Here is a 15,846-nt window from a genome sequence, read left to right as displayed (position 1 = left end):
AGCAAAATAAATAGAAATCAATTTTCATCTTGAAAATGGTTTACTACTTTGCCATTAGTAAGTACTTTTCTTCTCACAAATAACTACACAATGTGCTTTCCTGGGAAACCACCACCAGTTTCAAATCTTAATACAATTCTGGTTTCACAGAAAGTGCAGAGATGAACAAAGAAATAATGAGTATGCTTGGCCAAGCTATGCAGCACTATGTTAACATCTGTTTGTTAAAAAAAAATTAATAGACAAACAAAGGCTTCAGCATTCTATTATGTTAAAGTAAAGATGAGGCTATATAAATACCATGGAAATGAAGATAAAAATTTTGGTTTAAGGGAACATAATACAACTTTGTTCTTGTTTATTTTCCAAAATGGTAATATTATTTTTTATAAAGGAAGTATCTGGAATTTATATAGGTATAGCCTCCTTCAAAAATAGATTTCATATTCAATCTACTTATTTTAATTATGATCAATCTACTCATTTTCAATCATGTTCCATATATAAACAATGATACTTTTTTTAGGCAAATAATAGGAAAAAACTCAATTGGAAAAATATGAACTCATTTAGGCAATATACAATATAAAGAATATAAAATAGAACAAAAAAGATCACATGATGTCTAATTAGAGAAAGTAAAATGAAAATTATAATATCAATTAGTACTGCATGTTACAACTTCTTCTTACAAATTCTATTATAAACACTGACAGTGTTTGGTAGGCACAGGGAAACAATTAGGATAATGTAGAGTCACTACAGAAAGAAAAAAAACAACTTATTGCTAACATTGTAGTATTCCTTTGATAAGAACTGGTTGTGCATTGATTATAAAAGCTCTATCAACTCTTGCTTTTAATTGATAACTGAGATTTTTTAACCTTGCTACTTTCTTTCCCTAATATATTTCAACCATTGTGAATAATTCTGGAAACCGAGAGAGAAGTAATTCACAGTCAATGTGATGTTGCTTAAGAAATTTAAATAATAAAAATCAAAATTAAACCATTGAAAAGGCAGGCTTAGACCTCCTTAAAAAGACAGTTTGTGGCCTACCATAATTTGAGCACTTTTTCATGAAAAACCCCATTCAGTTTCCTACAGATTTAGCACAGTTCATTCCATGGAGATAGAGAGGAGGGGAACAGAGAGGAGGGTTGTGGGGTGTGGGTCTCCTCACTCCTGCTCTGTGCAGCCCAGCAGCTCTGACCGCAGTGTGATCCTCCCATACCAGGACCAAGGAAGGATCCTTATGTGCCGCGCGTGGATCGGAGGGTCGATGACGTTTTTTCTGTGGGTATCGTTGTCAAAATTGCCCTGGAACACCTGGTAAAGGAGAGTGAAGAACATCAATCATATAGCTTCTTCTTGGGAATTATTTTTATTATTTTCTTATTTGGAGTTATTTTCCCCCTAAATGTGAGATTTGATAACTAATCATGTTATGTTTTTAAAAACATTGCAGCTTCTTTCTTTTTCTTTTAAGTCGCTATTGTTGGAAGTATTACATATGTCTCCCTCTTTCCCTCATTCTAGCCCCTTTTAGCCTCCCCACCCCCCAATCCCAGGCCTTCACCACCCTGTGGTCTGTGTCCACGGGTTATGCATATATGCATACAAGTTCTTTGGTTGATCTCTTCCTACCCACCCACCCCTGCCTCTCAAAGCCCAGCCCAAATGCAGCTTCTTTTTAATGATCATTTAAAAATTAAATTGTCAATCTTTAAAAAGAGTTAAATAAGACAAAAATTTTTTTTATGTTATGCGGGAATCTATGTCGATCTATCATTTTATCTGCCTATCAATTTTTAAAACTACAACACATATTTATTTTTTTGCTTTTATCACCGAGTGCTGCTGGTTACGCAGTTTGTGATAAAAGTGCTCTCTTCCAAGAGGTGATGCAGAGATCCAGACTGCTTGCAAATTTCAGCCACATCTGAAACATGTGGCCTCCACACTCACAAAGGACAAGGCGGGAGAGGGTTGCTAGATTGTGCAGGATCTTTGAAAGAGCAAGGTATGGAAACAGCTGGCATCATTTCTGGATACATCTCATTGGCCTTAATCAATTATATGAACCTAGCCCAACTGAAAAGGGGGAAGTAGAGAGGAGAACATGGATATTTGGGGAGCATAAGTCTCTATCACAGTGTCTTTTTGCTCACTTCCCCATAGAGAGCAAGATTAATCCATCTTCAAGAGAAACAACCTAATCAATGATGTTTTTGAACTACACTTTTATTTCTTTGCTTCTCTATTAATTCCTGGATCCATACAATACTGTTGTGATCACTGGGGCCCATATGCTCTTAGATATTGCCATTACATAACTATTCTCCTTTTTCTTCCCTTGTTTCAAACCTTTTTGAGCATTTTTCTCCCAAGAGACCTTCATAATAACTTTGAGAAGTATCTGCTTCAGAATAAACGAATCAATACTATGACCCTGCCCTGGCTAGGTGGCTCAGTTAGTTGGAGCATTGTCCCATACACCAAAAGGTTGGGAGTTTGAATCCCCATCGAGGCACATACTGAGGTTGGGGGTTCAATCCCTAGTCGGAGCCTGTACAGGAGGCAATGGATTGATGTTTCTCTCTCTTCCTCTCTCTCCCTTCCTTTCTCTCTAAAAAATCAATAAAAAAACATGTCCTCTGGTGAGAATTAAAAAAAAAATATTTAAAAATGATATTAGGATCCTGATAAGAATGGCATAAAATGATACATTACTTTTGGAGAAATTCATGCATCTATAATATTTAGTCTTAAAGATTTTACTATTTTAAACCATGGATTCTGAACATTTATTATCTAAGTACTAGAGGCCAGGTGCACAAAATTCGTGCATGGGGGAGGGGGGGGGATGTCCCTCAGTCCAGCCTGTATCCTCTCCAATCTGGGACCCCTCAAGGGATGTCCGACTGCCTGTTTCGGGCCTAAACAGGCAGTCGGACATCCCTCTCACAATCCAGGACTGCTGGCTCCCAACTGCTTGCCTGCCTGCCTTCCTGATTGCCCCTAACCGCTTCTGCCTGCCAGCCTGATCACACCCTAACCACTCCACTGCCAGCCTGATTGATGCCTAACTGCTCCCCTGCCAGCCCAATTGCCCCTAACTGCCCTCTCCTTCAGGCCTGGTCACCCCTAACTGCCTTCCCTTGCAGGCCTGGTCACCCCCAACTGCTCTCCCCTGCAGGCCTGGGTCCCTCCCAACTGCCCTTCCCTGCAGGCCCGGTCACCCCCAACTTCCCTCCTCTGCTGGCCTGGTTACCCCTAACTGCCCTCCCTTGCAGGCCTGGTCCCTCCCAACTGCCCTCCCCTTCTGGCCTGATTGCCCACAACTGCCCTCGCTTGCAGGACTGGTCCCTCCCAACTGCCCTCCCCTGCTGGCCATCTTGTGCCAGCCATCTTGTGTCCACATGGGGGCAGCATCTTTGACCACATGGGGGCAGCCATCTTGTGAGTTGGAGTGATGGTCAATCTGCATATCACTCTTTTATTAGATAGGATAGAGGCCTGGTGCATGGGTGGGGGCCAGCTGGTTTGCCCTGAAAGGGTGTCCCAGATCAGGGTTGGGGTTCCCTTGGGGCATGGGGTGGCCTGGGCGAGGGGCCTGTGGTAGTTTGCAGGCCGGCCACACCCCCCGGCAACCAAAGCGGAGGCCCTGGTATCTGGGGTTTATTATCTTCTACAATTGAAACGTTGTAGCCTGGAGCGGAGCCAAGCCTTCTGCTTGCTCCGTGGCAGCAGACATTTCTGTTGGGATTTATCTATCTTCTATAATTGAAATTTGTAGCCTGGAGTGGAGGCCTAGGCCGGCCAGGGCTGCAGAAGTTTGGCTTCCTCCATTGTCAGGGGCAACCCTAGCCTCCTGCTCTTCCAGCTCCGTGGCTGCCACCATTTCTGTTGGGATTTATTTACCTTCTATAATTGAAACTTTGTAGCATTGAGTGGAGGCTTAGGCCGGCAAGGGCAGGCGGAAAGCTTGGCTTCCTCCATTGCCGGGGAAACCCAAGCCTCCCTTCTGCTCTCTGTGGCTGCAGCCATCTTGGTTGGGTTTATTTGCATATTTGCTCCTGATTGGCTGGTGGGCATGGCTTTTGGGTGTAGTGGAGGTATGGCCAATTTGAATATTACTCTTTTATTAGATAGGATTTCTAACTGTTTCATATTTACACTTTTGGTTTAGAGCTATTAGGATAGGAAAAATCACTTCAAGGTTTCCCTTTTAACTTTATGAGGCATTTTATAATGAGAAGACAATTTCATTTCTTACTTGAGATCAAAACATAACTATATGGCTAAAGGGAGACCTGAAAATAAAATTTCCCCAAAGCAGGGGAAAAAAAACCCTCCATCATCACATGACAGTATTTAGCCCATATCTTTGAACATCCTAAAACTAAAGGGAATGTTTTAAAAATAGCCTTTTATTATTAGTTGGTTCAGCCCCACATGATCAAAAAGGTTCCCTGGAAAGGAAAAAAAAAAAAAGATATTCTTCTCTAAAGCATTAGACAGCATGACACTGATTAATAGAAGCAACAGACAACATGGGGTAATCTCTCTGCTGGTTTCATGGAAAGATTATGAAGGGAAACACAAGTGCCACTGACATCTGGTGGGGGAATGATTTTTCAACTTGACACCAAATATATCTCAAAGGCTATTATTGAAAAATATTTGCTGAAGAAGAGAATACTGAGCTATGCCATATCTAGAGTTCATCCTCCTGGCATATCTGAATTCACATTCATATAATAAAAATTTCATCTTCAGCAATGCTCTGGCTTGCATTGACCAAGGAGGAATTAGCTATGGATTAATATGTGTTACTAAGTAACAGTGCGTCTGTTAGCACAAGTTCACATGTATAGGACATACCATACAAACACTTAACAAAATCCTGAGAGGTTGTCATTGCAACAGCAGAAAATAGGAGAGTACACACTATGGTTTCCTGACTTTCTCTCTGACATATGATATTGGATTCAAATGCTTCACTGACACTGTGGTGTTACAATTTAATATAAAAGCTAAAATCCAATTTCATAGCCCTGCTAGAGATCTTAATGTATATCTTTGGGATTAACAGAGTTTAAATTCATTAACTTTCATCACAAAATCTATGACAGTCCAAAATATAGCCTTATGCCACTTGTTGGGAAGGAAATAATGGGAAGAAACAATTTTCTTTAAGTTGCTGGTCTTCAGCACACGTTTCCATAAGAAACTATCAACCCACGAAGCAATAGTCCACTTATTACCTACTAGAGGCCCAGTGCAGGAAATTCGTGCATGGGGGTGTGTGTCCCTCAGCCCAGCCTGCACTCTCTCCAATCTGGGACCCCTCGAGGGATGTCTGACTGCCCGTTTAGGCCCGATCCCATTAGAATTAGACCTAAACGGGCAGTTGGACATCCCTCTCACAATCCAGGACTACTGGCTCCCAACCACTCACCTGCCTGCCTTCCTGCCTGATTACCCCTAACCACTTCTGCCTGCCAGTCTGATCACCCCCTAACCACTCCCCTGCTAGCCTGATCAACGCCTAACTTCTCCCCTGCTGGCCGGATTATCCCTAACTGCCCTCCCTTGCCAGCCTGGTCACCCCCAACTGCCCTCCCCTGCAGGCCTGGGTCCCCCCAACAGTCCTCCCCTGCAGGCCTGGTTCCCCCAACTGCCCTCCTTTGCTGACCTGGTCCCCCCCAACTGCCCTCCCCTGCAGGCCTGGGCCCTCCCCTGCAGGCCTGGTCCCTCCCACTTGCCCTCCCCTGCTGGCCTGACTGCCCACAACTGCCCTCCCCTGCTGGCCATCTTGTGGCGGCCATCTTGTGTCCAGATGAGGGTGGCCATCTTTGGTCACATGGGGGCGGCCATCTTGTGTGTTGGAGTGATAGTTAATTTGCATATTACCTATTTATTATATAGGATACTCATCTCTTTATCATGGAGAATACATAGAGAAATGGCATCACCTCTGAAACTGCACAGAGCTAGGACATTTCTGATTTATTGTATAAAAGTCATAAATATTTGCATTCTCATTAAAAAAAATTAAATGAAGTTTCCTAAAACAGGATGATTTAAAACCAAAATGTCCACAGAAAAATAGCCAAAATCTACATTGGAATCACCCAAACTGTGATCTAAAATTTCTGAAAATACAGTCTTATTTTTAGAGTTCTCTCAGTAATGACACAGCACAGAACACAAAGCACACATTTGCAAATTCCAGCATGACATCTTGTACTTGCTGTGCAAACATGTGGCACATATGCTGTTTTCTTGTCTCTAGCACTGGGAAGAGCCTGCATAGGAATGCTATTTCAATGTTTCACCTGGCCCAAAATGCAAACTCAGCATTTTTAGTTAGCTTCATGAACTCTAAGAATTCTAGAAGAGTGCTTTCACATACACACTTTAGAGATTTAACCACCTTGATTGAAATCAAGCCTGAAATGGCTGATGGAGAACCTTAAATCTCCATATAGCAGGGAAAACATTAGTTGTGAGAAAGTGGCTTTTATTGAGAAGTTTTTTAAAGGAATTTGCACAAGTTACAGTTTCAGGAGACTTAATTAGCTGATGACAAGTGTGCTGATATATTCAAACATGATAATGCTCAGGGGTCTCTTAGGCTTGAACCAACATATGGGGTCTCAAGAAAAAAGCACTCAAGATATTTTGGAGAGGTTTGCACAATTACAACCTAGGAGTATATAGGAGAAAATGTAGCTGCCTCAATGTGACTGAGATCTTGGATTTTGTTTTCTAATAACAACTCTACTAGTTAAAATTCAAATCAGATTCAAGTGAGGATTCAAATCTCAATGCACAGAGACTATCGGATAAAATTCAATATTCCAGCAACACTTAATATTTTTATAAGATGAGATTTGTCATTCTTTGTTAGAGACAATGGTATATTAAGGCCAGAGTAGATGTCATCAATAGGAGGTGCCAAGGATCTTGGAGGGAGGCAGTATCCTCCATAACGAAGTCCTAGAGCTGGGCATATCTCAGCTTCTCTGAGCAGTCATGTATTATGACCCTGCCTTCCACAAATATCCAGAAATCCTTTGGGGAATTTCTTGCATATACTATTTAATTAGCAACTCATCTGGTTTATGAAGATGTAATTCTTTCTACTTGTCCTAAACTTAAGTCATTAAAAGTTTTAAAGAGATTCTCATTGTTCTAAGCTTTTGGAATTTACTTCATATCTTACTTCATAAGCTTTTTTTACAGCCTCCCTGAGCTCTGCAAGGCTAACAAGTCAGCATTTTAGCAAGGTGTCAAGTGGCCATCAGTTCATCCCTCTGACCTTTAGGTCACCCTCTCTACATTTCAGTACTACTTTTCTGATATGTGGAGACTGAAACCATGTGTGGGATTCCAGATACTAAGAAAATAAATGGGTTAAATAAAGCTTTCTCAAGTTTTCTGTATTTGCATTTGTTTTGTTAATAGTTTCAAACATACTGTTGGCTTTATCGACTGATGTCCTTAAGAGAGAGAGAAAGGACAAAGATAAAAAATCCATCTCTAGGGCAGCATGGTGTGTGTGTGAGTGGGGGTGGGCGGGGGTGGGGGAAGCAGGGAAGTGTAAAAGCTAAGAATTCTTTATTTAGCATACATAATTTCAATTACGTATCCTCTTCATCTGGAATGCTTATAAAGAAGTTAGAAGAGAACAGTCTGATTCCTGAGAAACTGTTTTTATTTAATTCTACCCATAAATGGAAGAAACAAACTTGGAAGAGAAGGCATAGCACCAAATTCCCTCTCTATTTCGAAAATGGAACTGTCCATCTATCTGTAGTAAGCCTCAATGTAACAGGTCAGGTGTGTATTTAGACACTTCAAAAGTCTGCCTATCTATTGGGCTGGAATATGTCTCTTCCTAAGTTCCATCTACTGATCTGAGTGCTATATTCTTAATGAGTATATATAGAAATCTAGTTATCCAAAAAAGCAAAAACAAAAAAACATACCCCACATCACTTTTTACATATTTAATAATAACTAACACAAACCTTTCGAATTCAAATTCAAGGGTAAACATTCATGGTTCTTAAAAAAATTTCTCAAGTAAGATGCATTTCAAACTTACCTTGATTTCATTCCATTGGTTTCCCTCTGGTTTAACTATAACTTGATTAAACTGTGGTATTTGTTTGGACACAGTATGCAGTGGCTCAAAAGAGTACACCTTTGTTGCAGATACACTCTTTCTATCAATGCAGCCTAAGATTTAAAACTATTATACTACATTTTGGGTCATGACTAATTGATTTATGGTCAAATAAACTCTGAACTTTTTCATAAAATTTCTCTAAAGCCAGGATTTGTCCCAATTTTTTACTGTAAAATAGATTTATAGTAGATGTAGAAATTTATATTTATCTCAATTTCATTTCAGTTTATTGAATTTATGACATTTTAAAATAGCAATTCCTAGTTAAAATTATGATGTATTTAAAAAGTAGTGGAAATTGAGTGGACATTAGGATTTAAGTATCTATTTCATAAAGTAACCATTTATGTATTATGTAAGTATAAAATCTGATTTTTGTGGTAACATAAAGGACTTATACTTATTAGTTTATAGTTCAGCATCATAAAATACATTTTTATGTACTTAGTATCAACATTCCTTGAATTTTTTGTATTGTCAAATATTTCTATTATAGCTTGAATCAATGTTTTAAGTGACTTAATGTCTTATGGAAATTTTCACAGAATAAGTATGCACAAATGGTATTAAACATAATATTTATCCATTTGGATAGGGTTTATAAGAGAGACTTCATTTTTTTCTGATTCTATGGTTAGATTATCAATATATTTTAGGCTAAGCTGCAATTTAATTTATAGCTACTTTACCCTATCTTGGAGCATTTAAAAAACAAAGCTTTTTATTAAAAAATAAAATAAAAATTATTTTTTAAATGTATGTAAATTATTTTTAAGAAAGTTTCTGTTAGTTGTATAAAATGGGGAAAAAAGAGGACATATGTAATACTTTCAATAATAAAGATTTAAAAAAATTCTTATTGGCAGTTTCACATGTGTGAAACTTCTGTTAGTGATTGGATATAAAAAGTTTGAAAACAAAGTTTGATTCTTTTAGCTGACATAGACTCTAGCTATTTTCAGTGAATTCAATTTTCTAGGAAAATTTACCAGCATCCTGAAGCCATTTCATGATTGAATGGCTAGTATATCATTCTTGATGGTTTTCTCTACAATCAATTCCACTAAACCAATGAAACTGTAACAAAATTAGTCTAAATATAAGTACATTCTTTCAGCTGTAATAAGGAAACAAGAAACCAGTTTTCAGGTAAATTCCAATATTCTAGGAAATGTTCCTTGGAAAATAGTGCCTATTGAGAAGAGAATTGTATTCTAAGGCATACCCCCAATAAACAAACAAACAAACAGGAAATCCTGAAAGACTATTGTTGGAGATAGTAGATTGTATTAACAAGAGTCTATATTGATCACCAGCCTGCAGAAGAATGAGTTGGGGGTGAGCCATCACTATCGGACACCCTAACAATGCTGCAGCAAAAATCCTCAGCAGCACAGAGGGACGGGCAGCTGTCACAGTGTCTTCCAACCCAAAGCATCTTGAGTGGCACTGCTGCCCTGCAAAAGTGCTGATGAAGTAAGGCCATACCCTCCTGAAACAATGTGTTAGCAGGTGAAAATTTCTGCATAGTTCAGGATGTGTCAAATCGAGTTTAGTCACAGCATCTGCAGATACATGTCATTCCAGTGAGCAGTGTATAGTTCATACAACTTGGTGTCATAAAAGACCAACCTTACCCAAAGGGATCTTTGACCTTTGTCTTCAGCTACTGGGGAAAAAGTAACTCCCTGGAAAGTCCTGTATGATAAGAGGGTCTCTGTTTATGTGGGGGCTTTAGGCCACACCAAATAGTCCACGCCAACAATGTGAGTTATGATGGGGCCTTTGGACCAGCGCCAGTACTGGAGGGGCTGGAGACTAAAGTCAGCCATGGAAGCATTTAACCATGTCTAGGTGACTGAGCTCCAATAAACATTCTGCACATCAGGGCTGAGGTGAGTTTCCCTGGTTGGCAGCACGGTCCCGGACTCCACTGAGAGAGAACAGAAAGCTCAAGCTGGACTTCTTCTGGACTCTGCTCCATATGCTTGGCTAATTTTTATCTGAAACCTGTCGCTGTCATGAAGTGTAACTGTGAGTGTAGTTTTAAATAAGTTCTGTGAGTCCTAGGGAATTATCCAACCTGAGGTGGTCTTAGGGACCTCTGAACCTGCAATTGGTGTCAGAAATGAGTGGAATTGTGGACTTCCAAACTTTGCAATGAGCAATTAATGTTGCAAGGTTAGTGGACTTTTTATATTTGTAATATTGATTAGTCTGAAAAGGGACCTCAGTTGTCTGAAAGGATTGTATCCAAAACTTTCTCATATCATGTGCCATACTTGTGACAAGATTAGTTATTATCTCAGTCTTTTCTGATTCTTTGATTAAATCCTGACTTGACAACCTATTGCAATGTATTTATTGTAGTCCTGGAGTATACTATCTACGTTTTCTACTCTTAGGTTCTATTCTATTTTTACTTGCTCTTGTTTTTATTTTCTGGATAGTATTTATTCTCATGGACATAAACTTAATAAATATATCAAACAACTAGTATTACTTGTTCTGTTTCATATTTTAGTATCAAAATAATTCCACATCTTTATTCTTCTATATTTCTTTAATGTCATTTTTTGCAAAGGCTTACACATTCTTTGGGGACTATTACTTTGGCCATCCACTGAGGATTAATTTAAAATCAGAGAAACTGCAGTCAGGTTTTCTGAAAGCTGTAGAGCATGGTGACATATATAAATAATTCTGCATCATATTTCATATTGGATGCCAATTTTTCTGTATTCCTTTCAAAACGTTGTTTTGTTTCTAAGCCCTTTTAAAAGTCTGGATGGACCCTGGTTGCTTCAGAGATTTCTTTGCTTTCCAAGCTCCCTCAATGAAATTAAATAAAGCTTTCAAACTGCCCATCCAAGGATTTAACTTCAAAGGTCCAATTATAGAACATTTTTGCTTGATGGGGGAGTGAAAAGAAAAACATGGAGACAAGTTCTATGTCTTCCACCTGTGCATGAATCATTTTCAACCATTGAAATTAATATATAGATTCTCTGGGAAAATTATTTCCACTCCCATAGTTGCTCTCAGGAGATTTCTGGTGATTCTGAAATGGGCTCTCTTTTGTTATTATGCAAAAATCTAGGTCTTTGGCTTAAGGGAATGCTACATTTCACTGAACTGATCTGGATTTGCTTCATGCTTCAACTGTATATAAATCTTTGATTATATTCCAAGAAATTTTTATTTAGCCACAAATTTGATGTTCACTTAGAATTCTTGCAGTACTATTTTGTAATCTATTGTTCTTTCTGTTAGTATTTTTTTTCTTTAAAATGCACCAATGAGATATTTTAAATATAATTGGCCCCAAATACAAATATGTTGTATTTTTTTCTACCCTGGCTATAAAGGGTCATTTATTACTTTTTAAATTGTCACATGTTCTCTGTCATTTTCCTGTAATTGATGTGAAAACTGGTTGGCTGATATATAATTCTGGATTGGTAAAGAGAGCTGTAATCTCTTTCTAAAATTTATTATTTCCTGGTCTCTCTGGGGGTTGAAGTGTTGAGAAAAGGAAGGAAATGGCACATCTTTGGGAGTATTTTTGAGAACTTGTAACTTCTGGCCTCACATAGAAGGGGTCAGCTGACCGAAAGAGATATGAGATTAAGGGTCTACCTCTGTACAGTCATAGCAACTTCTCTGTTACTGGAAAGCTGGCATAGGTTACGCTTGCAATTTCCTAGTCCAGTGTGAGAGCAATAAGTTGAGCCAAAGATTTGCTAAAATACAACCCGGGCAGGTGAAAGAGGAAAGGGACTGGGGACAGAGCAGCCACCTCCATTCCGTCTGTGGTTTTCTTTCGTAACCTGGACTCCAGGGAGCTGGAGACCTGGCAGCTTCCCAGAAAGAGCCAGAAGAGCCCCCCTGAGAAATTCACATGACTTTTGTTATTAGGCGTTGACCCTGGAAAATCACCCGGAGAAAAATCAAAGCAGGAGACTTTAACTCTGTCGACTGTTATCGTCCTTCTCCTAAGCTAGCTGGCATTTGGAACGCTCCGTCTGAAAGTCAGTAGGTGGGACACACCACCATATTTAACTCCTTTTGTGATGAAAGTTTCCTTAAGTAACAGGAATATCCTAGGAAATATATCACATAGGATGACTGCCTGTAAAGATGTATGGAACATAAAATATGTCATTCTAAACTGTGGCTATATATTTGCACTATCTGTCCCCTAGCACTCCGATTTTAACTGCCATAAGAAACATTCCTGCAGAAAAATTAGAGCTGGAAAATCATCTCCTTTTCAAAGATATCTCCAGGAGATATTACCAAGTGTTGTCAGAAACTAAGAGCATCTAACTTTTTCTTTTCAGTCTAACATCAGAAATGCAGAAATGCCTTTCCTTTTTTCTAAAACGTACAGGGTAGCCTGCCTCTCTATGGAAGCCCAGTGCTCATCTCTCAGAATTTCCTAAATCACACCCGGCATTTGCATTTTATCAGAATAATGTATAGTCTGACTCTGTCCCTTCATAGTAGATATGTAGATGATGGGGCTGTAGAGAAATTGGTGCCTGATATTTCTCATCCCTCATTAAGAACCTTTTGTCACTCCACATCTCTGAAGGGTTTCATACTGTCTTGGTCAGAAATGACTTAGTACAGAGATATCTGTATGAGCACAGCAGTGATTTAAGCATTCAGCATGTCTCAACCAAACTGGTGCTGAGGAGTAAAGAGTGTCAGGGAGTGGCAGAAGATAATCCTGGAGATGAGTGATGAGGCAGCAAAGGGGGAGTTCAGAGCTGAAACAGAGTGTGTGCGTGTGTGTGTGTGTGTGTGTGTGTGTGTGTACACCTCGGCAAGAAGAAAGGCTTTCTCCTTTATCCTCTGTTCTTCTGTGAGACCATTTAACCCCGCTGGAAGATCTAGGAGATCTTTAATGGAAACGGGGTTGTAAGATATGAGATACACATATGCTAAAAATTATTCATTGTTTATCTGAAATTCATATTTAAAGGGCATCCTTTATTTTATTTGCTGAATCTGACAACCCTACGTGAAGAACATAGGGAATCTTTGCCTGAGCTGAGCAGGTGCAATCTCTGCTTTGGTCTGAGCTGAATTCTGGATGATTTTGTCTCAAAGATTTGAGGGTATATTGATTATTAAAATATACTTGCTATCAGGAGGGAAACATCGACTTTGCTATTAATTGTAGATATTGGTAAACTACCAGAAGTAAGAAACGAAAGTGCTATTTTGCTATGTAAAAGTAATATTATTTTCACTCTTATGAAAAACGTCTTCCTTTAACTATTATTAACTATTTAATATTTCATTTATCTGCATAAAAAATTAAGTTTGTTTCTCGCTTTAATGGAGAACTGGAAGTTAATTCCTGTGTTCACTCTTCTCAGGTTTGGTCACCTGTTCACAGCTGCAGAAAAACTGGGGAGAGTGTCCCCTCAAACAGGTATAATTGCTGGATTAATCTTTTATTTTTCAAAGTTATCTTTTTTTAAAAAATATATATTTTATTGATTTTTTACAGAGAGGAAGGGAGAAGGATAGAGAGCTAGAAACATCGATGAGAGAGAAACATCGATCAGCCGCCTCCTGCGCACCCCCCACAAGGGATGTGCTCGCAACCAAGGTACATGCCCTTGACCGGAATCGAACCTGGGACCCTTCAGTTCGCAGGCCGACACTCTATCCACTGAGCCAAACCGGTTTCGGCTCAAAGTTATCTTTTAATCAGTTTTGCGTTTCAAGTTACACCAGAAACTTTGTAATAATGAGAAATGTGATGCCTTTTTCATAAGATCCCCAAGGGGCTTAATACAAATGTGTCTCAAGAGCACTCCATGCATCCTAATGCAATTTTACTTTGAGATCCAATAAATGGAAATACATCAGAATCACTGCAGTGGGTCACTTTAGAGGGTGTGGCAAGAGTTAGAAATCTTGTTATAGTTTCTCATAAACATGGAACTATGACAAGTATCTTTTAGTGTTTTGTTTTTTTTTTTTTAGATTTAAACTATAGAAAAGTAGAAAAGACTGGAATATTAATTCATTTTGAAAGTGGTAAAGACTTTTAATTGCTCAACATACTGCAGCTGATGGTGTGATGGTGGATAGTAAAAATGCATGTGCACCATGTAAAATTAGTGTTCTTGAAAGGTTCCTTTTACCTTCAAAATAATATTATATTAAAAAGTCAAAATATTAGTTGCTTGGAATTTTACTTAGAAGTGAATTGGATTCATATTTTTTGCCGTATTCTAGCCAATGGTCAATGCATAGTTTCAAGTACCAAAATAATGACATTGATTCTATCTTATTCAGATTGATCAAGTACTCATTTTCATGGCAGGACAGATAACTACTAGATTTCCATTAAATAGGACATTCTCATTTTTCTAACAAAAATATTAATAATTTTTCTTAGATAAATTCTTTATTGGGTTCATTACTGCCATTTAGTAAATGATAAAATACTTGAATTTTAAACCATTTATTAAAGTTTTATTTCCTTGACCATTCCAAGTATATCAACAATCAATATATTTTTTTATGTGTTAACAGTTTGGTCATTGCATAGTGTCCTACTTGGTCTAACACTTGATGGGTCACTCACAGTAGTAATACAAGGATGATCTAAATAAGATAATGAGTAATTCTTTTCTATTGAGGAATATTGTTATATGATTGTGTCTAATAATATATAAATCAATCATAAATGTGAGATATTCAGAATTTTCAGTGCAGACATTTTTATTAATTTCTAATGAGTGATGGCTGATTAGGAAGATGAAAATTAGAAAATTTTAAGACTTTCAGCATTTAAGCATTAGGAAGTTAAGGCCCCAGAGCATATAATAATAAAAATGTTATACACTATTATATACACATTCCTTGTGTTTTTCATATATCTTTTTTTCATTCATGCAGAACATCTGTTAACCTAAAAAAACTACATGTTTTCACATTTTAGGTAGTTTATCATATTTTTTAAAAATAAAGGTGTTCTGGGTTTTTGGGACATAAGATAACACAAAGAAGAAACACAAATTAATTACTCATTGTATTTCCTACATTGTTTTGCCTTTTCTCCATAAACTTATTGAGAATGATGTTTCATAGCATCTGTGCTGGGATTTTATCTGTCACTAAATATGAGTCATAAGAGCAATCAACCCCAAAATTGTTGAGTTTTATGGATTTTGTGCTTCATATTTACTTGTTTGTGGTTCAAAGAAGATTAAAAAAATCCAAACACCACCTAAGAAATGTAAAGGCTTCATTGGCCAAAATTAACCATATATTTCACATTGCTAATCTTTAATATTATAGACTATAAAATAACACACACAAAATTTCCTTTGCAACTTTAAAATCAATCCGTGAAGAAAGACAACTAGTTTTATGTTGCTGTCTCCAAATAAACCAAGTGACTTCTTAAATTTAATAAGCTCCTTAACATACAATGGCCTCTGATTGTTCCTATAGCTAGTCTGTCACTTTAGGTTATCTTTTATTTCTACCATGTAGCTGGTTACTTGATTCTTCAATTGTAATTATTTAAGTTACTAACCCTCTCCAACCCATAAACCCACTTCCTATTCCTCTCTTCCTCTCCCGCTCTTAAATCCTCCTTTATGCTAGGT

General features: G+C 38.0%; 1 protein-coding gene across 1 annotated transcript in view; it reads right to left on the bottom strand.

The window, feature by feature from the left end:
• Positions 1–1,179: 1,179 nt before the first annotated feature.
• The window catches only part of EDIL3 (EGF like repeats and discoidin domains 3), a 392,540-nt gene continuing 377,873 nt past the window's right edge, over positions 1,180–15,846 (bottom strand). The window contains exon 11 of the mRNA XM_008162007.3: positions 1,180–1,329. Within this exon, the coding sequence (XP_008160229.1) occupies positions 1,180–1,329 (150 nt within the window). The remainder of the gene's footprint in view (positions 1,330–15,846) is intronic.

This window comes from Eptesicus fuscus, chromosome 4, assembly GCF_027574615.1.
Source record: "Eptesicus fuscus isolate TK198812 chromosome 4, DD_ASM_mEF_20220401, whole genome shotgun sequence".
Lineage (NCBI taxonomy): Eukaryota > Metazoa > Chordata > Mammalia > Chiroptera > Vespertilionidae > Eptesicus > Eptesicus fuscus.
This window is presented reverse-complemented; position numbering and strand designations above follow the sequence as displayed.